At 45.7% G+C, this 20,007-nt stretch overlaps 2 protein-coding genes across 5 annotated transcripts in view; both read right to left on the bottom strand.

Moving 5' to 3' along the window:
- Positions 1–2,755: 2,755 nt before the first annotated feature.
- LOC120824568 (uncharacterized) lies at positions 2,756–7,323 on the bottom strand. Its single transcript, XM_040185443.2, has 4 exons — positions 7,089–7,323; positions 5,577–6,009; positions 3,921–4,072; positions 2,756–3,465 (listed from the first exon to the last, which is right to left on the bottom strand). The coding sequence occupies exons 2-4, from the start codon at positions 5,999–6,001 to the stop codon at positions 3,290–3,292; spliced, it is 753 nt and encodes a 250-aa protein (XP_040041377.2). The 5' UTR covers positions 6,002–6,009; positions 7,089–7,323; the 3' UTR covers positions 2,756–3,289.
- A 236-nt stretch (positions 7,324–7,559) lies between these two features.
- rab11fip4b (RAB11 family interacting protein 4 (class II) b) overlaps positions 7,560–20,007 on the bottom strand; it is a 42,503-nt gene continuing 30,055 nt past the window's right edge. For 2 of the 4 annotated variants that reach the window (XM_078080245.1, XM_040186687.2), the window contains exons 4-14: positions 17,110–17,244; positions 15,345–15,380; positions 14,108–14,207; positions 13,583–13,686; positions 13,336–13,476; positions 13,115–13,196; positions 12,205–12,342; positions 11,909–12,067; positions 10,763–10,843; positions 10,171–10,314; positions 7,560–9,846 (exon numbers count right to left, since the gene is read on the bottom strand). In XM_078080245.1, the coding sequence (XP_077936371.1) occupies positions 9,727–9,846; positions 10,171–10,314; positions 10,763–10,843; positions 11,909–12,067; positions 12,205–12,342; positions 13,115–13,196; positions 13,336–13,476; positions 13,583–13,686; positions 14,108–14,207; positions 15,345–15,380; positions 17,110–17,244 (1,240 nt within the window). In that variant the 3' untranslated portion in view covers positions 7,560–9,726. The remainder of the gene's footprint in view (positions 9,847–10,170; positions 10,315–10,762; positions 10,844–11,908; positions 12,068–12,204; positions 12,343–13,114; positions 13,197–13,335; positions 13,477–13,582; positions 13,687–14,107; positions 14,208–15,344; positions 15,381–17,109; positions 17,245–20,007) is intronic. The other 2 variants (XM_078080246.1, XM_040186688.2) reach the window with 1 other exon arrangement.

Raw genomic sequence — 20,007 nt, 5'->3', positions numbered from 1 at the left:
AAATACTACCCACCGTTTCAGGAGAATTTAAGGGGCAGGGAGTCATTCAATTTAACGTCGGCCAATTGAAACACGCTCTGGCACGGATCAGGGCCACACAGTTCCCAATTTTCACTAGTGGACTGGAGATCGTTCTTCCGGTTTACTGGAATCCCAAAGCCCCAAAAACTGCCAATTTGTGTGTTTGTACTGGTTAGCTCGGGGCTCCGTCGACTAACCGCAGGCATCTTCCTTTATATGCCAACATGCGGATTTACAAGATCAATGGCGAGAAGGCACAGGATTTCATTTTTATGAAATGAAATAAGTGAGCCAGGAGGTGAGTCAGTGGAGGAACTCGTCTGAACTGGGTGTGCAGCTTATTGAGCTCTGCGGGGGGGGGGGTCATTAAGCTCCAGAGGACCCAACACATCATTAGAAGAATGTCAGGAACAGAGGGTTTTCTTTTTCGACTGTCCCCCTCCCCCAAATGGTGACGTGATTGGCACCCAGTGTCTATCAAGCCCTTTGGATTAGGATGACATCCATAAAAACAAAATGAGTAGAGTATTCGGTTGTTTCTTGGAACCCACAAGCTCTTTATTCAATACCCCAAGCTCAAAACTGCTAACATCTTTAAATCACGGTCACAGAATTCAATATTCAGTGTCGTCTTTTAATACTGAGACTTTGGACCCGACTGTGGCTCTCACCCAAACGCACATTGGTGCCAACTCATGTTATAATATGTTATAAAACAGGGTAAACGTTCATTTCTACAGCTTAAGTCTCAGACAACTTAGTTTAATTCCATTTCTTTCATAAATGTAACCACGTTACAAATGAATCCTTTTAGACACGTGAAACCTCCAATTGTAGTTGGCTAACCCTCAAGTCAATGTGGATATTTGTGCCAAATCTGCAAAGTTTCATTCAGGCCGCACCAGGGACCGGTAGATAATCAGTAGCAGCATTGTCGTCACTCAAACAGGACAAACTATGAGTAGTTGGGGACTATTTGAAGCGGCGGATGGATATGCATCTGGTTCCTCAGCGACCACTCACACCTTGGTCAGAGCGCACGGGTGTGCAGCTCTCTGATGCGTTTTTAATGCTACACCATTGGTTTTGGTTTTTACACGAAGAGAAACTCAATATCCCCATTAGAGTCGACCTGCAGTTGGCTCGTGCTCAGCGAGGCGGTGGAAGCGCAGGAAGGCTAAGCCGTTTAAGACCGCAGGTTTAGACGACCGGGGACAGTTTGCCTCGGTTAGCTGCCGAAGGGTAACTGACCACGGCCCCGAACTGACCACGGCCCTGCTCCTATTTCCTCCTGGGTGTCTTCCGGTAACGAGCCATTACGCTGGCAGATCAATCAAGACGCTGAATGCTAAATGAATGGCCACTGGAACCAGATTGAATAACTGCTGGTGGTGTGGTGGGGATGATTCACATCTGATAAATGAGACTCTAAAAAAGAAATAATAAGGGGACTTGGAGATTTCCCAAAGTCATCGGAGCAGTGGGGGAAATGTAGTGTATCTGGTAATCAATACCATAAACAGTGTGGGTGGTCAGTGGATTACCAATACTCTGGTAATGTACTCTCAAACCAGCAATGAGCTGAACTTGACCCAAACAGTCACTGCAGTGTGGACGTGGGAGGGAAAGCAGGATGTGGAGAAACGGGTCTGCTGAGACATGTAGAGGCAGAAATCACTCATCGGGGTTACTAAGCGCTGTTTCTTAACAATGCAGATCTGATACCACCCCCACAAAAATCATAATGCAAGCCTATTACTGCTACTGCAGCCATTCGAGGGAGAACCCAGCCTAAACACAGCTCTTTTTGGAGGGTTGGGGGGGTTTAAGTGATGCGGTTGTCTAGTTAGTGAATGTGAAGCAGCCTCTCACAGAGGCTGAATGTGAGCCGCTGCAATCACAATGAATAACAGATGTGTTCTGTGAACAGAATCCTCAGATTGAGGGGAACTTGAAGAAAACAATTTGCTCTTAACAGAATGGGTCCCACGGGTGTGAAAACAGCATCGGGGAAACACAAAGCAGCAGCCAGGAGGCTTTGGGCTCCCAAATGTTTTATTAAAATGTGCGAGATCAAACACATTCGGAATTCAGCTTTGGATTTTTCACGGGGCAAGCCAGCTCGGCCAACAATGATCAGCGGTGGGGTAAAGTAAAGAAGGCGCCGAGTGCGGGCCGCTTTGCTGGAAACCGGTTCTTCCAACGGATGAAGACACGTACATTCTGACAGTCACTCCTCCATCCGCTCTGTACACAACGGCTCAGGTTCAAGTGACCATTCGATCCCCCGCCACATCGTCCCCAATCACCACTCCATCAGTCACGTCTACCCCTCACACAGATATCCAGACGACCTCAAGCTGCTTCCTCTCTTTGGTACTCAATGATTTGGTGCTGTATACTTTGAAGAGACAAGTCCCATCAGAGCAGGAGATTATGACCTCAATCTATTATTGACACGGCTTCTGTGGGCATTGAATCATTTAGAGCCATTAGATGACATTTATCAACACGGCAACAGTTGCCTTCAACGCCGTCTTTATCTGCATTGTGAATGGAGCGAGACAGGAGGTGGGGGAACGGAGGGGGGTCCAAGTCCTTGGGAATGAACCTGATGAACTCCCCGAAGGTGTATGAAATAACAGAAAAGCTTAATCTCACGACAGCTCTCCCATCTAGTGGCCAAAAGCCGCCATCTCTTCAGAAATGTCCCATCAAGTGAAAAGCAGCAGGATTTAGTGAAGAAAATTGGATTTATTGCAACTGTGAAAGGTCAGATCACAACTTGTTGATACAGCATCCAAACCAAATTTCGTGGTCGAGTTGGGTGACCCCAAATCAAAATCGTTTCTTCATCTACTCACAAATCTGATGAACAAACATTGATAATGAACTATGACAACATTGTTCCTACTAGAGGCATTTTAAAACAAAGGGTAAACATGACAATAAAAGGGTATTCCTTCAGTTTCCTGGAATTCTAGCCAAAGTTATGAAGACGTGGAAAGAACCGTAAATGTATGCGGTACAACAGCAAAGTATAGCAGATCATCTAAAATCATTCCTTAAGATAAAAAAATGAATAGCTTACCATTTAACCTAAATATAAAATAGATATAAAACAAAAAATAAATAAAACAACTGAACGCAATTATTATTATTATTATTATTATTATTATTGGACTGAAGCTGTTGCAGTGATTCTAACCAATAAGAAAACTCCAGAACTTTTTCTACCGACCCGGTCACACAGCCGCACACGCCTGGCCTAGTGGTCAGCGTCTGCAAACTGCCCTTGCTCGGTGGGGGTGCCGTAGTGCCTCCAACGGACGGGCTGCGGGTGGTGCACCTCCGGGCTGTAACCAGCCATCAATAGTGGGACGACTTCGTGCCTTCGCTGGAAGGGTGAATACCGCAAGGAAAAATGGATCACATCCTGTGGACCTGGAGGAGGGCAGAGAATACCAGAACATGTACAAATTCAAAAACAGGGAGGGCGTCCTCTCTCAGTGCAAAGTGCACAATAACGCAGCGTCTCGGAAGCTGAAACATGCACAGGTGTGTTGCTCAGGCAACGCTATTATTAGAGCGCCGCAATAGAAATACAAGGTTAGTTCTTCTGGAATTGGAAGTCAGAATATCAGCAGAGATCACTGATGGGACCTTTCACTTGGGCCGCTGAGTCGACTGCAGGGAGAAGAAATTTTACCCAAAATATATTTAGAACATTTGGTGTTGGAAGTTATGCTTTAGTCTCTTTATTTTTGCCTTTTCAAAACAAACAGAATACACACATTTAAATTATATTTATATTACATACTTATACACATAAGAAAGGAAAAAGTGGGGGACCACACACAAAAAACACACAATTTGTATAGTAACATGTATATTTTTACCGTAGGGATTGATGCCAAAACAGTTATTTTCCCAGTCAATCAGCGTGACCTCTTGGCTCTCCTTTTCCCAGTCCTCCTCCTCCTCCTCCTCCGGTGGTGGTGGGGGTGGTATTCCTGAGAGTGTATGGTTCTCTGGACAGGCTTTCCGGTTTCTAAAAAAGAAAAAGTTGTCAGATTGATTTTTTTCTTTTTAACGAAGTGAAAATGGCCATATTTTGTCATATAATTCTCGATAATCTGGTGCTGTCTGTGTGTATTACAAGTATTGAAATATAAAGCTATTTAGAAGTCAAATTTCAGAACCCTTAAAAAAAAAAAAAAGGAAGTTCCCCCCAAAATCATGAATACAAATGTTCTCCCTTACCTGTTTAATTATTATTCTAAACCTCTTAACTATTTAGTCGGTCTAGATTATTCTGGTGTGGCTTGCCGGGTTACGGAGCCAACGGCCGTGGAGATGTCTGCGTTCTCTCAAATAAAATGGCGCTTGGTGTGTGGCGCTGAGAGCAGCAAAACAGCACACTTAAAAAACTCAACTCCTCGTCCCATGCAGAGGTGTCAAAAGTATTCATATTTATTACTCAAGTAGAAGTACAGATACTAGGGTTTAAAAAGACTCCTGTAGAAGTACCAACTCAAGCTTTTTACTTAAGTAAAAGTATAAAAGTACTGGTTTCAAAACTACTTAAAGTATAAAAGTAAAAGTAATGTAAGAAATTCCATTAAGGACAAACTCTTAAATGCGTAACCTCGCTTACACAACATGTCAGTCCGTTACAATGTGATCAGAAGGTGCCTGCAGATCACGTGACCTGCCGTTGGGATGATGGAAACATGGCGACATTCAGAGACAACAAAACAACACGTGTATCTGACTTAAACAGATAAAACCACAACCCATTTTCCAGTGTCACGAGTCAGAGGACGGACACACACGTTGTTCTCATTGATGAAGAGGAGGAGGAAGAGGAGGAGGGTCCATTTCGCTAAATACCAACTTTCCAAAGGCCACTTTTCCCACCCGGTGTCGCTCCGATCTGCCGGCGTATCGCGGAAAAAACCAATCGGGTGTCTGGATGCTAAGTGTTTATACTTCTCATCCAACCACAATCAAATTCACTGTCCGCATAGCGCCATTTATCTAGTTTTTTGTGTTTGTGTTTTTGAACTACGACAAGCCGGAAGTAACAAGGCTGTTTTTAAAATGTAAGGAGTAGAAAGTACAGATATTTGCATGAAAATGTAAGGAGTAGAAGTAAAAAGTTGTCTGAAAAATAAATACTCCAGTAAAGTATAGATACCCAAAATTTCTACTTAAGTACAGTAACGAAGTATTTGTACTTCATTACTTGACACCTCTGGTCCCATGTTAGCAGAGAGAAGGCTGACATCACTTCGGACCTAATCTCCTAAACTAGGCAATTCACACCTAAACTATTTAGATTTATAAAAAGCACCACAGGCAGGAGGAAAAATGAGTTTAATTTTTCATATTTTTACCTCACCTGTCCGTCAGAACAGTTGCGTCTCCATTTTAACCAAACCAACAGTCTCCACCAGCCTAACATCTAATGTCATACAGGAGAGATCTCACGGACAGGTGTGATCGGCTACCTGAGCTTTTTCAAACACAGATTTATTCAAAAAGGCAGGTACCTTCTTCTCTGGTTCTTGGACAGGATGACTCGTGGCGCCATTTGTTGACAGTCAACAGGCGAGGCGGCGGCGTCTAGACTGGCAGCCCCCTTCCCCGACACACCAGCGAGGCTGCCCGCACTACAGACCCTGCCAGCCGCTGAGGCATGAGTGACAGGGGAGGCGGGGCCTCCCCGTTTCTTCAGTGTCCTCGGGGGCGCTGCCTTCTTGCTCTTGTACCAATGGTTAACGTCACCCTCAACCACACGCGGTGGCTGGGCGCCGTTCCCCTGGGTGAACCGAGCCGTGCTCTGGGGAGGAGCGGCCAGCACGCCATTGAGAGCAGCGCCTCCACGAACCAGACCCGGGCCCCGACCGGAGGCTCTACAGGTGCTGTGGCGAGTTCCTCCTCGTCCACCGTCACGGTTCATAACGTTCTGAGGCATCACGACACCTGGAAGAGGTTAACGAAGCGCGAAGGATGAAAAAAATGATCATGACCAAAAATCCTTAAATATATTAAAAATTAATATAGAGCAACTATTTTAGATATTCTTTAAAAATATTAGAATTTGGGGATGAACCCTAACCCCTAGAAAAAATATTTTCACCCTAGTACATGTTGAAAAATGAACATGTGTGCTATTTCTTTGCAAATATTTGAATATATTCTAATTTGCACTTTAGTTATGGCAAATATGTTTTGGATACCTTTCAAGAGCAATTGTCAACAGAGAGAAGAGGGAGAATTAATGTTGTAATTATCTTGTTGAATTAAATAGAGCCACTGTTTTTAATTTTAACATATTGGCTACTTTTAATTTTAAAACGTAGGCCTGGTAAACAAGTATGTACTTTTATGTTGGTGTGAATTACGAGGTGTAAAGTTGATGTTACTGTGAAGCCTAACCTTAATCTTAAGTAACCTCAGCTAGAGGGTGTACTGAATGAAACATAAATTAACGTTAAGTGTTTTTTTCCCCCTCTACTTTCTCTTTTCACTGTGCTTGATTTGCTTTCACGATTCCTTGACAACTGTACGGTTTGATTAACTTAAATATAACTTTAACGTTACGTTAGCGGGCCTTGCTGCATTTAACTCAAAGTTAAGTTAACTGTTAACTTCGAGGCTAAAGCTACTCTAAGACGTTAATTAGATTTCCACAACATATTTTGAACTGTTTCTGTACGAACAGCAGCTCCTGTCACAACAACTCTCCAAACCGCCACGGAAGAAGACAGAAACATTAGCGTTTACTTTAATAAGTAATTTAAGTTAATGTAACGTTAACTATCGTTACTTCGGCTACGTAGCGGCTGCTAGCTAAAGCTAGCACGCTAACATCCCCGGTTAGCTAACGTTAAGTTAGACTTGTGATTGACAGCCATCGTCATACACGTCCTAAGCGGGGGGGGGGGGCAGCTAACACATTACGGCTAAGTAAATCTCATAATTGAGTTTTCAATCATTAATTACCCAATCCCGTGATTGGAGTCCAGCATTAGAACCTAACGTTTCGTTAACGTTCTTACCTGCGCGCCTCCGCGGTGTGCGAGCGGGACGAAGGACGAGGCACAAGTCAAAGTCCCGCCGACAGGTGGCTCTAGAGAACCAAGTGTGTGTTTGTAGAGGATTTTTTGAATTCTTAAAGAGGGACTTGTACCTGGTTCGTGCATGAAATCCGCCCCCCTGCGGTTATCTGGTGTGTGTGTTTGTTTAGCAGTGCGCGCTCATCCCGGCACGTTAATGGTCAAACAGTGACCTCTTGCGGCAAAAGGGGGAACTTCATTTCCAGTCGTGTTGTCCCATTGCTTAAATTGTTTAAATCTCTCTCTGATGCGACCAACCTTCAATAAACAGTGATTGTGAATTATGAGATCAGAGATATACCTGGATAAGAAAGGGTTACCTTAATGTCAGCTGAAATGTTTTGTATGTACAACACAATCACTACAAGTGATAATTTTTTTATTTCTAGAAATAAGAAATCTCATGAGCCAGCCTCACTGGAAAATTCATTTTATTGCTGTTTATAATGAATACATCGCATTAGATAGCCCTGATAATTCCAAATGTGAGAGCTGCATGAAATGGATTTGTGTGAAGTTTATCCTTTTTTGCAAAATCTAGAATGGTACAAGTAGCTGCAAAGTAAAAAGATTTGTGAAGCAACCCAAGACACAAATCAGCAGTTATTGGCAAATACGTTACTACTGCTCATAATGCTCACCATTATCTTTACGTTAGGAAGACAGTTTACAGCCGTTTCTAAGCAGATTGAAAAGCAGTGAACTTACTAGGGGCTACCAAAGAACTGTAAACTGAAATATGACGTCCCCGACATCATAAAAAATCATTACGTTGACAAAATATTCCCAAAATGCTAACCAGGCCTGCGTACTGCTTTTCTAAAAAGAAAGCCAAAAGCAACACGCCAGTTACCTTCTCAATGAAACTGTAGAAAATAGTTTATAGTGTATCAATCTGAAAAAAGAGCGGTGAGTGGCACATGAATACAAAGTATCACTATATAATTACAACATTTACAAGTCAAGGACATGTCAGACGTAGACATAGAACCGTCGGAAGAAACTATGTGAATCTAAAGCGATGTCGTCTCGAAAAATGTCCTCAAAGAAGGCACAGACAGAAGAAAAGGTGAGCCATGCAAAAGGAAACAACCTTGTTTTTTCTTTTGTGCAAGGAAGCAAAACTTTGTTTTGAAATAACTACATAATACAGCAGATTGTAATTGTTTCCCCTCCCCTAAACAATGCCCTCTGTTACAGTACCAACGTGAGTGTTACACCGACAACAATTACAGCGACTCAAGGTCAAAAGGCTATTTAGGGCCTTATGGGAAGAGTGAAATATCCAGTTGTACATTCGTTATATTTACAGTATCAAGAGTTTCCAGAAAAAAAAACTTGCAACCTGTAGGCTTCAATGACAGTGTTTCCTCTACAATTATATTAGAGTAGGCCCCGCCCCCCCTACAAAAGTCTGGGATTATTAAAAAAAAATGCACGGTTCTCCAACTCTCCCTCCCAATCCCCGTCGGGGAAACACTGAATGAGATTACCAATTCCATTTTTATCTCTTTCTTTGTACCAAAAAGTGAGTCTCCTGTGCTGCTCACGTACAATATATCTGAGTTGATTTCACTGAGCGTAGAGAGTTGATTTGGTGACCCGGTCCCCACACCCTGTACATTCATCTCCTTACATTTCTACGCAACATCAATGGGGTGTATCGCTAGCAACGATATACTCTATTTATTTTTACCCCAAACCGATGCATCGCTGGCAACTTAGCAGTCATGGAAGTGACAGTTTAAAGACGCACGCTCGGTCGCAGCTTCCGCTCCTGAAAGTGACGCTCGTTTGATCCGGACCGGCCAAGGGCTGATTGACACTGCAAGCTCACTGGAAGACATGTTCTCACGAAACAACTGAGACGAAATCACCTTCAATTAACCATCGACGACTTTACTTAAACGCTCCTTCGCTTGCACGCCCCCCCGACACACTGTGCTCTGTTGCAGGCTCAGGGGGCCTTATTGTTTTCTCTCTCTGACCACCGTTCCCTCTTTCCTCTATCCTCTCTTTAAACTTACAGAACGCCCACGTGACAGGGAGGAAAAGATGAGCAGTTCACAGACCGGGACTGGGTTCACTCCATTTTTTTAAATCATCATATGAAACGGTGCTCTTGTGGATGGTTAGAGTGATCATTGCACCAGCAAACATGTGTGTCACGTTGTTCCAGTGGCTATGGCAGGGTGCATGTGTCCAGTGCATTTCAGCGTCTTTAGTGCAGGATATTCCACTTTGTCGTTGACAGTAACTACAGCTTAGATAATAGACGGCGGGTAGAAACAGAGCAGGTGTAGAAGACTCTGACCTGCAGTCAGGGAGCAAAAACACAAATGAAGCTCCCTTCAGTTCAGTGCAGCGGTCCCATTTCTACGGGCTCTCTTCCCGCCACCAACAGCAGGTGGCGCCGCAGGTTCATCTAGGCGCTCCAGCCGGTCGGACGGGCTCTGTTTTCCTCTGCTCTCCTCTACAGGCTTCTGACGCAGGTTCTGTTCAAACGACTGGAATGACACCCCACCCCCATCCCCCGCCCCAAACGAGACCTGGAACGGTTCTCATTCCAGTGGAGTCACTCCTATTCGCCCTTGATCTCCAGGATGGAAGGGTTGTGGTCCAGGATGGACAGGATGATTTTGTCCATGTACTGTCGCAGGCGTATGTTGATTTCCTCCTGCTCCTTCAGGGCCTCCATTAACTGTGGAGAGAGACACGTTCGTTTCCCACATTGTCACCTCAGTTCCCCAACAAGCACTCACAAGGGTCTTTTAGTTCTACGCCACTCTCAACGCTTAAACATACACCGTGCATTTCATTTGTGTATTTCATTTGCACAAAACACACGTTTCATTGTGTTCAGTTATTCAAGTTTAAGAAAAGAACTCCTCAATATGCAGAGTACCATCAAATCAGAAATACTGTAGTAATATGCAGAACCCAGTGATTTGTAAGTAACCTACTAATAGTAACACCTGTGACATTATTGAGAATAAATCCATCCAACATGCACGTCTGGTTTCACCTGATCTCTGGAGGCGGTCTCTATCTCAGCGGCGAGGGACTGGGCCTTGGTTTGCGTGGCGAACAGCGTCTTGGCTTCGTACAGACTGAGGCTGAGGATCTGACCGTTGAGCTCGTCGTTCTGCTCCCTCAGCTTCTGGTTCTCCTGAAACAAGCACGCAGGCAGAGGATGAGACGAGCACCCGGACGGACCACACGAGCTTCGTCAGCAGCGATGCCGCTTTTTTAGATTTTTTTTTTTTTTTTTTTAAACGGCCTCTACTCAAGCCTCAATCAAGCCGCGGGTCAAAGCGCTGCAATTCAGGAGCCTCATCCAGCAGCGGTCTATTTTGGCATCATCTATAGGGACATGACATGGGTTATGCGTGTTACAGAACAAACCGCTACCCTGACTTTTTCCACTGCCGTGTTATGGAAGCTCCGTGATTAGGTTGCCTTTGAGGGCTGATAGGAAGTCAGTGTGCTTTTCCCCTCGTTCCTCCCTGAGTAATTTAGCGAGGGAATTGCAGCACTGACCCCGGTTCAGCCCGGGCACGATCACTCTACTCCGGTGTGATTAGTGGTTAATGGGGAGGTCGAGGGAGCGATTTTACCATCAGACCAGGACGGAGCCGAGCCCCAGACAACACCAGGTGCTGGAGGTCGTGGGGGAGAAAGTCCTGGGACACAAATCGCTGGACACACACACACACACACACACACACACACACACACATAGAGACACTTTACAGGAGTGTTCAGGAAAGGACAAGATAGTGAGCTAATCCCCATGAAAGGCAGAGGGGAGTGAATCTCAGATTAGATCAGAATAGGAAGCTGATTTATTGAGAGGGAGTAGTATGGTTCGCCATCCGGCCACAGGCGGGACGTGGAGTTTATTATCTTAGGATAACACACACACACACACACACGCTGCACAAACTAGCACTTCTAAATGACCACTTACAGAGGGGCCCAAAGGTTTGATGTCTATTTTCCTTTTTTTTAGTCATAAAAATGGGTCGAGTACAGGCACTTTTTCCTACTATTATAGAGGTCTGAGAAGCACTCTAATGTTTACTTTGCACCAGGTCCGTCCTCATTACCAGACTTAAAACAGTTACATGACACTTGGGTCTGACAGGCAAGTAACTCGGGGGAAATATCAGCAGAATACGGAAAGAAAAAAAAGAAGAAAAAAGTGAAAGAAAGTGACTCATTACTAAACACATTTACTCTGCAGCTGGTGTCATGTTGGGATGAGGTGCAACACATTTTAAGGCTTTTAAGGGAACGTGAGGGGCCAATGCGATTGACTGTGAGCGTCAGCATCCCTTAACCCCACTGGCAATGTGTGATAATATATGTAATACATCACCCTGCTTTGATTGGATGCACTTAGCAGCCGCAAGAGTAACAATAATTCATGCGCTAAATTGAAACTATAACTACAGAGTTCTGCAGGAATTTTGCCAAAAGCCCATTAGAATCACTGTGCAAGTACAGTGGACACAATTAAAAGTGAACCTACTTAATAAGAAATGAGTCAGAATTGAGACAAAGTTTGGATTGGAAGGATTGGAAAACAGGTGTTTGCTGGTTGGAATGAATAAAAACGAGGGGTCAGACAACAGCTTTTCAGACGTTGCATCTCTGCACAGCAACATATTCTCCGAAATCAATGTGAGACGATCATCTCTGCAGCTTTAAGCGCGCACCACGCTGCCCCTGCACTAACAAAGCCGGCCTTGGGTCGGTACCTGCTTGAGCCTCTTGACCTCGTGCTCCAGCTCCACCTCCCTGGTCCTGCTGTTGAAGTCCGCCAGCCCGGAGGAAGAGCTGCGCGTGCGGCCGGTCCTCTCTGCCTCCAGCTTGAAGAGCTGCAAATGCTCCAGCTCTCGACGCAGGTCCTCGATGAGCTGCGCACAGAGACAGGACGGACGGAGGATGTTACGTAACGCCGATACAGTGTGCTGCTGCAGCTCTGTAGGCGTGTGAGGCCGCGGAGCCAACAACCCACTCCGTGCGTCTGATTGCATTAAATATCCCCTCCCACCTCCTGCATGGCCTCCTTTTCTTTTTGGAACTGCTGCCTGTTCTGCCTCAGTTTGTCCATCATTTTCTTGTAGAGGTCCATCTCGTCCCTCAGGCGCAGACTGGTGTCCTCCAGCTTGTCGGTCATCCTCTGCTTCTCCTGACGAAGGACAGTTTGTTTCGTCAAACATAGACGCTCTTCTGAGACAGGAGTTCCTGCAGTATGCAATCATTACAACGGCCCAAACCCACTAAGACACTTGTACCTCTTTGTTAAGGAACACAGGCCTTTCATATTTGATAATAGAGTTAAAGGCTATATAGAATATAGAGTTAATGAGATTTTACATCATTCAAAGATGGTCCCCCCTCCTCAACAACAGCAGATGCCCCAGCCAGAGGTTTGCATAAGCATGCTCGCAAGTGCCGACCGCCGATTCAGTCTTGTCTGGGAACGAGGTTTGTGTTCTTTCTCTTTCACTTCGTTCTCCCCTGTGGGTTTGTAGAGCTGTGCCACGTCAGAACGGCGTGATGACCAGCGCTAATTCATGAGAATTGTGAATTAGGAAAATGAATAGTCTGTTGTTTCATATAGTGAAGCAGAATTAAGGGACATGCTAGAGCCAAGGAACAAGGTGAAATAAAAATTTGCCATGGCATCGCCATCTATGACTGTGATGGCAGTGGATCAAATATCCAAGATGTTTTACAGTTTAAGTTATTGCATTCCCAAATTAAAGGAATGGTGTGATCCTAAGGCTAAACTTCAAATTGCAGCATAACAGTCGAACAGGATAACATCAAACTACATCTCACTTCTTTCTACCTTCATTTCCTTCTGGAGCTCCAATGTGTGAAAAGACAGATTGAACAAAGGACGGACAAGATTAAGAGCCACGTACAAAGTAAAGCCACACGTAAACGCTGCTCACCTCATCCAGTTTCTCTGTCTGTGATTTGAGCCGACTCAAGCTCAGACTCATCTCGCTGTTCTCCTCCTCCACCTGCTTCACCCTGAAAACACGACATACCTTGACGTCAGTTTGCACTGCGCTTTCTCTCAGAACAGGGAAGCATGTCGGTGTAGAATGAACTCTCGTCTCCACTGTCTCTCTGCATCTCTGTGACACCACGCGGGGGACGGGCCTCTTACCGGCTGGTCAGCAGCTCTATCTGCGTGCTCTTGTCTCTCTCCATCTTGCCGTAGGACTCTCGGTGTCGTCTCAGCCCCTCCTGCAGACTTTGTTCCGCTCGCGTCTCCTGGTCTTTCAGCTGCTCCTCAAGCTCATGAACCCTGCAGCGACGAAAACATACACACCGCCGAAAATTAGTTGGGAGGTGGTATCACAACCGGAGCCGAGGCGCACCTCTTTTGAGGACGCCCGGTTGACAGACTCTACCTGTGGACGATCTGCGTGTTCTCCTGCTTCAGCCTGGACTTGACATCTACGTTCATCAGGATTTCCTTCTCCAGTTCGGCTACCTTCTTCTCCAGAGAAGTCACCTGACAGAATCAGAGGAGGCTGAATCCTGAACTCCGTGAACACAATTGATTTCTTAATTACATTAGAGGATTCAGTGAGATCTTTGATGAGGAGTTAGCGAATGTCTCTCGACAAAGAAAAAATCTCACATTGTCGTTAAAAAAACGAGAACACACTTTCCTGACGAAGAGGCATTGTGTAACTCCTGAGGTTTTAAGGGCTTTAAAATGATAACCCCATTCCATTAAGTGACGTAGGAGACGTCCTGACCGGGCTCATCTGATGAATTAGTATCCCGAACGACTCTTTACTCCGTGATTCTCAAGCCACAGCGTAAAGAATGCTGAATGCTTCACAGGAAAGCTCAAATACACATCGACATATGGGCCAACAAAACTGTGCACACACACGCACACACAAGGACACCAAGCGCCATCGTACCTTCTCATGGATGTCGATGTCACAGGAGTCGATGCTGTCTCGGAAAAGGTCCTCAGTGCTGCCGTTACTGCTGCTCAAGTTGCTGTTGTGAAGCAGCTGCCTGCGCAAACACACAAGGACCCGCACTTAAAGAGCCTGAACGCCCCGAACTGATCCAGCTGCGCACCAGCACACACACACACACACACATATATATATACTGTACATACGTATATGTGTGTGTTAGAAAGAGACAAAGGACGAGTTCTCTGCTCCGCAGTGGGAGATTACATTGAAGGTAAAAGACTATGAGGATGCTGCCAGAAAGTAAAGCCGCCGCAAATAGAATTCAAACACACACACACACATTGGTAGATGACTACAGCTGAGAGAGCAGCAAGTTTCTGATCCATTACTCAGATTAGCGATATGCAGAGGAGAAAAATGGAAAAGACAGAATCGATTCCTCATGTCTTTACCAACCAGCCCAGCTGTGGTTTACATCCACGTCTGTCCAAAATGTTCATACTTTGACACTCGAGAGCTGGAGAGACAAGTGTTTTATGAACTCAGTAACCTTTGACAACCACATTCTGTTAAGCAAATTCCTTGAACCTCGGTGGACATTTGGGCAGAAACGGAAGAACATTCCTTCTAAGCGTTTCTCAGATACTGCATTCACGAGAACGGACATCCGTACCAAAAAAAAAACCTGCCGAGGCTTGAAGAGGAAAACAGGAAGGAGCCGGCACAGAAGAACAGATAAAGAGCGCAATAAAGTGGAGAGAGTAATCAAACCAGACAGAGAGTAGCGAGAAGCAGCCTAACCTTATATTGAACACATAGATCAGGTCTGACAGGCCGTTTTCACTCTGTCGCTGTGATTCAGTTACTGCGGGAGGAAGTAGGACAGCAGGCTGGACGCAAAACACTTCACTCAGGAGAAGACGGAGGGGAGGGACACATGGCTAACACTGAGACGGCTTATGTCCAGTCTTTTTGTTTTTAATCAACGCCGGAACAAAACAACGACAATGATCAGATGTGTTCCACCCACATGTCGTGTATTTCTTTTCCTCCTTGTGAGCAAACCGGTCACCAATCAAGCAGCTGTTGGAGCACAATGATCTGACATCCGAGGTGGTGTTAGTGTGACTATGTCAATAAATACAGCAAACACGTGGCTTTATACTGCAAGGTAGTGGGTGACCTTCCACACACACACACACACACACACACACACAGGTGAGTGGCTTACCTTCCAAAGGCAGTGCTGGTGATTTTCCTGTTGGGGCTGCATGAGGAAAAATAAAATGACAAACACTTTTTATTACCTAGAAGTGGCAGCGATACGTTTAGACTCAGCCGGCCCAACGTGGCAGTGCATCTAAATGCTGATTACCGTAACGATTTGGGGCTATTCAGCGTGACAGACGTGCAGGGAAGAGAGAAAGAAACACTGAAGGTTGTGTCAATGATAACACAATATCGCTCCCGTTCAGTGGGCGGAGATCTCTGTCAGCTCGGCAACACTCGCGCCAAGAGCCGTTCAGTAAGACGGGTCTGTGTTTGCGTTGGATTAACAAAAATGGGCCTCTCATGTCATAAGGAGCTTTACCGATAAATATCAGACAAGTCTGTCCGACAGGCTGATCTTCCTGCAGCATTCGACATGCCAAGTTCAGAGTGAACAATCCTGAGTGATGTATCACTCCACCGAAGGCCTTCTTTAAGTTATTAAATAACATACACAGGAAAGGGCAACACTGCTTCCAGTGTCTTTACACAACTTCAATCTTCCCAAAATGCACTCATGTGTGGCTACATAACGTACAATATGTAAGTTCAACAATAGGTTCTGTCCATATTTACATATTTTGGCAATAAATGTTCCTGCATGCTCATTGGCTAATCCCTAAAAAGTCCCCATCAAAAACATTTAGGCATACAAACACCAACTGACGCCGTTGTCATGGAAGCGTGGCCCCCCCCCAGCCTACGGCCCCCAACCGCGAAACTGTTGGCTCTGTCAGCACTGTTGCCTTAGTTTGTGCTGATAGTCGCAAATCGCTGGCTCAGCAGTTGTGGAGTTCGGAGAGGCAATGACAACACCCACCAATCTCGTTTAAAGCGCCTTTGAGTGATTCAAATGTTTCTTTTGTTGTACGTACAATTATATTTTTAGTGTTATTGACATTTGATCGCAATTTTCATTCAAATCCAACAATCCATGACACATTTAAAATAGTTTGATAAATATTCATGAAACTGAGTAACTTGAATGAACTTAGTAACAGAGTATGCTGCTCCGTGGCAGGAGCCCCTTCCTCTGTCCCTTCTGAAACCTTCAAAGCCTAAAAACTACCATTCTTTGGACTGAGCTTTATTGTGCCTTTTCCTCAGTTTCACACTCATCAAGATCAATTCCCCCCACCTTCCTATTTCAACAAAATCCACTTCCTTCCACTTTTCACTCTCCCTTACCTCTGGCTCTTCCCACTCACACTCTTGCCCTATGGCCAGCGCTACCTGGTTATTTATGGGGAAGGTCTAATTAACGGAGACGTGTTGGATGATAGAGCTGTCTCTCTGGGGAGAAATACTGCACAGTGAGCAGCGAGTCAAAGGAACAAAACTATATTGAAAAACATTACTCTGCAACCATGTGTTGTCTGTGTGTGCACTGCTGTGTTTGCTGGTATCCAGCGGTCTGTATTAATGGATTATGTTTCCAATAATAGATTCCCTGTTACAACGCTCTGTGAGATGAGCCCAGGAGTGACCGACATAATACAACTGACATAATAGCTGACACAGGTTACAGTGGTCATTATTATATTATTGTATTTTAATACACAGTGGACGTGTTCAAAACCGCTGGGATGACAAATGTTAATTAAGTAGGTATTTTTATCCGTCCAACTTCTTATTGCAGCTGTTGCAACCAACAGGATTTTGATGTGTGTAGATCTTGTGTGAGTTTGGGTTGTGTGCGTGCGGGTGTGTGCGTGCGTGTCTCCTACCTGTTAGTCTTGAGGTTTTTCAGGCGAACCTCCAGGTCGTTCAGCAGGTTGACCTTTTTGCTACACTGAGAGCAGTAGACGTCCATCAGTTCACCGCTGTAATGCTGACGCACCTTACGAGGAGTCTGCCCCGCACTGTGAACACACACAGACACACACACATCTTTAGCTGCACGACACACGGACAAGACGCCATCTCTCTATCCGCTATACAAATGACGACAATATGAATGAAAAGTGAAACAGGGAGAGATGATTTCAAAGATGGAGGAAGATTTTCTTCTGACAAATGACATACAAGACTTTGTTTGGAATTAATATTTGAATCCGGAAATTTAACTTGCAATGAAAAAACGACACACTCCCTGTTTTTGTATTGTTCCAATAACGTCCTGAAAGTAAACACACAGTTTTCCATCTCTAAAAGTTTGAGTCACTGGTTCCAGAGGCAGTGAGTGAGCCTTTTGACCCACTTTGTGCTGTACTCGTTCAAACCTCTTTCACCTCCTGTAAATCCGAGGGCCTCATTTTGAATTTAAAACTCCACTTAGGGAGTTTTGTCTGCTTGGTATGCGAGGAAAGAGACGCATTGCCACTCTATCAGCCTGGAGACTTAATCCCATTAAACACGGGCCTGTTGAATATTAACGTGGCCTTCAGGGCAAGAACGCCTCGGCTACACTTCAAGCCTCTTATAATAATACAAGTCCGCTGATGGATCGGCCGAGTGGAGCCTCAAGTCCATAATATGTAACAGAGTTAGAGCTTCAGGAAATGATCATTGTCTTCATCAGAATCTAACCTGTGAGAACCTTTCTACCTGCACTGCTGGACCGCCAAACATTTGTTAATGGTCTATGAAGAAATGAGAAAAATGCTGGATAATAATTATATTAATAATATGCAAATTGAAGGTGTGCAGTGACCACCTCGCCTTGTTCTTTCACCCTCATGCCCAAAACATCAGGACTGTGCTTTTATACTGAAACTGCAGAAGAACAGAGGCGACTATGCGTCAACATCCACTTAGTTACATAATCCTTTAAAGGGATGAATTTAATTACCCAAATTCTATTTACTGTTGCAAAATAACCGACAAACACATCTGATTCTGTTTCTTTACAGGATGTTATGGAGGCTTAACGTGAGTGTTTGAATATTAAAATATTTGACCGTTATGAAACCATAAATAGACACAAAGTTGACTGTCAGGTCGCCACCCTCAGGAGGCGTCGGTGTGTTGGCACCAACCAGCACTCGAGGGGGCCGGACGTCAGCACGGAGGTGAGAGCAGGGCCCAGCTGCGTCTCATCCACAATCACCCACCTGTTGCTGCCTTCCAATCAGGGGAGGTATTTAGGAGCGGCCCCGAAGCCTCTTCCCCGCCGGATTGTTAGTCTTGTTTGTGAGTCAGACCGACAACTCAGGTCGAAGAAACAGCAAGAAGTCAGAGGCCGCTGTTCTAAAACTAACCAGTGTCCTGTCTTCCTCTTTTCACCCAGGCACCTGAACGGGCCGCATGGCCCACGCACCTCCCCGGGAATCCCGCTCACTGTTTTTCCCCCACCTCTGGAATCCGGGACCGCCGTCAACACCCCGTCACCTCCTAGTCCGGTGCCCCCTTTTCACGAATAAAATACATGGTGACTAACAAATCTGCATTTGGGTCTTTTCCAGTGGATGCAATACGTGACAGAACAATCCGGCCAAAGACATGGACCCAGCAGATCTACAATCTGTCCGCGGGGCCGTCACCAATCAAGGAGCCCTGCTAGATCAACACAGCCTAGCACTTCAGGAGATCATGAAGGGACTACAGGAGCTCTCAACCAGTGTCGCCGGGATACAACACCGACTCAGCGCCCCGGTTGGTCCTCCGGCTCCGGCTCCAGATCCTGCTCAAACACCGCCAGTGCCAGTCCCTCCCTACCATCGGGAGCCACAGGTTCCTACCCCGGAGAGGTACGATGGCGACCTCGGCAGCTGTCGAGCCTTCCTACTACAATGTGGGTTGGTCTTCGACCAACAACCAACTTCATTCGCCACGGACGGGTCAAAGATTGCTTTTGTGATTGGACTGCTACGTGGAAAAGCCTTAGAGTGGGCCTCAGCGGTATGGGAGACACAGAGTAATGTGGCAAGTACCTACCCAATGTTCACCTCAGAGATGCGTAAATTATTTGACCACCCAGTGCGTGGTAGAGACGCATCCAAGAGACTACACGCGCTGCGGCAAGGTACCCGAGGCGTCGCAGACTACGCCATTGAGTTCCGGACGCTAGCCGTTGAAAGCGGATGGAACGATGAGGCCTTAGAATCTGTTTTTTATAACGGATTAAGTAGCCAGATCAAGGACGAATTGGTTTCATACCCTGAACCAGAGACTTTAGAGGATCTGGTTCAATTGGCGATTCGGGTAGATAACCGATGCCGGGAGCGACAGAGAGAAAGGAGGCGCAGCGAGTCACCCCTCCCCCGAAGGGTAGCAACCTCATATTCTGTTGGAGGGGGACCTCCCAGGTACAACGCCAGATCACCAGCGGGGACCAACAATGAAGAGAGGCCCGAGCATGAGCCCATGCAACTAGGCCGATATCACCTTGACGAAGAGGAGCGGCGGCGCCGGTTTGACAACAACAGCTGTCTTTTCTGCGGGCTACAAGGACACTACCGTTCCTCCTGTCCTCGCCGCTCATCAAACAGGAGGGCTCGCTAGATGTGGAGAGAATACTAGCGAGCCAAGTACCCATATCTCCCAACCCCCGGCCCAGAGCACCACTGCACGCCACGCTCTCAACAAGAGGTCAGTCTTTTCGATTTCAAGTTTTAATCGATTCTGGGGCAGACGACAGTTTTATTGATGCTGATGTGGTGAGACAACTGGGCCTCAACACCACT

This window comes from Gasterosteus aculeatus, chromosome 9 (assembly GCF_964276395.1).
Source record: "Gasterosteus aculeatus chromosome 9, fGasAcu3.hap1.1, whole genome shotgun sequence".
In the NCBI taxonomy this organism is placed as follows: domain Eukaryota; kingdom Metazoa; phylum Chordata; class Actinopteri; order Perciformes; family Gasterosteidae; genus Gasterosteus; species Gasterosteus aculeatus.
Note: the sequence above shows the minus strand (reverse complement) of the source record. Positions and strands in the feature narration are given on the sequence as shown.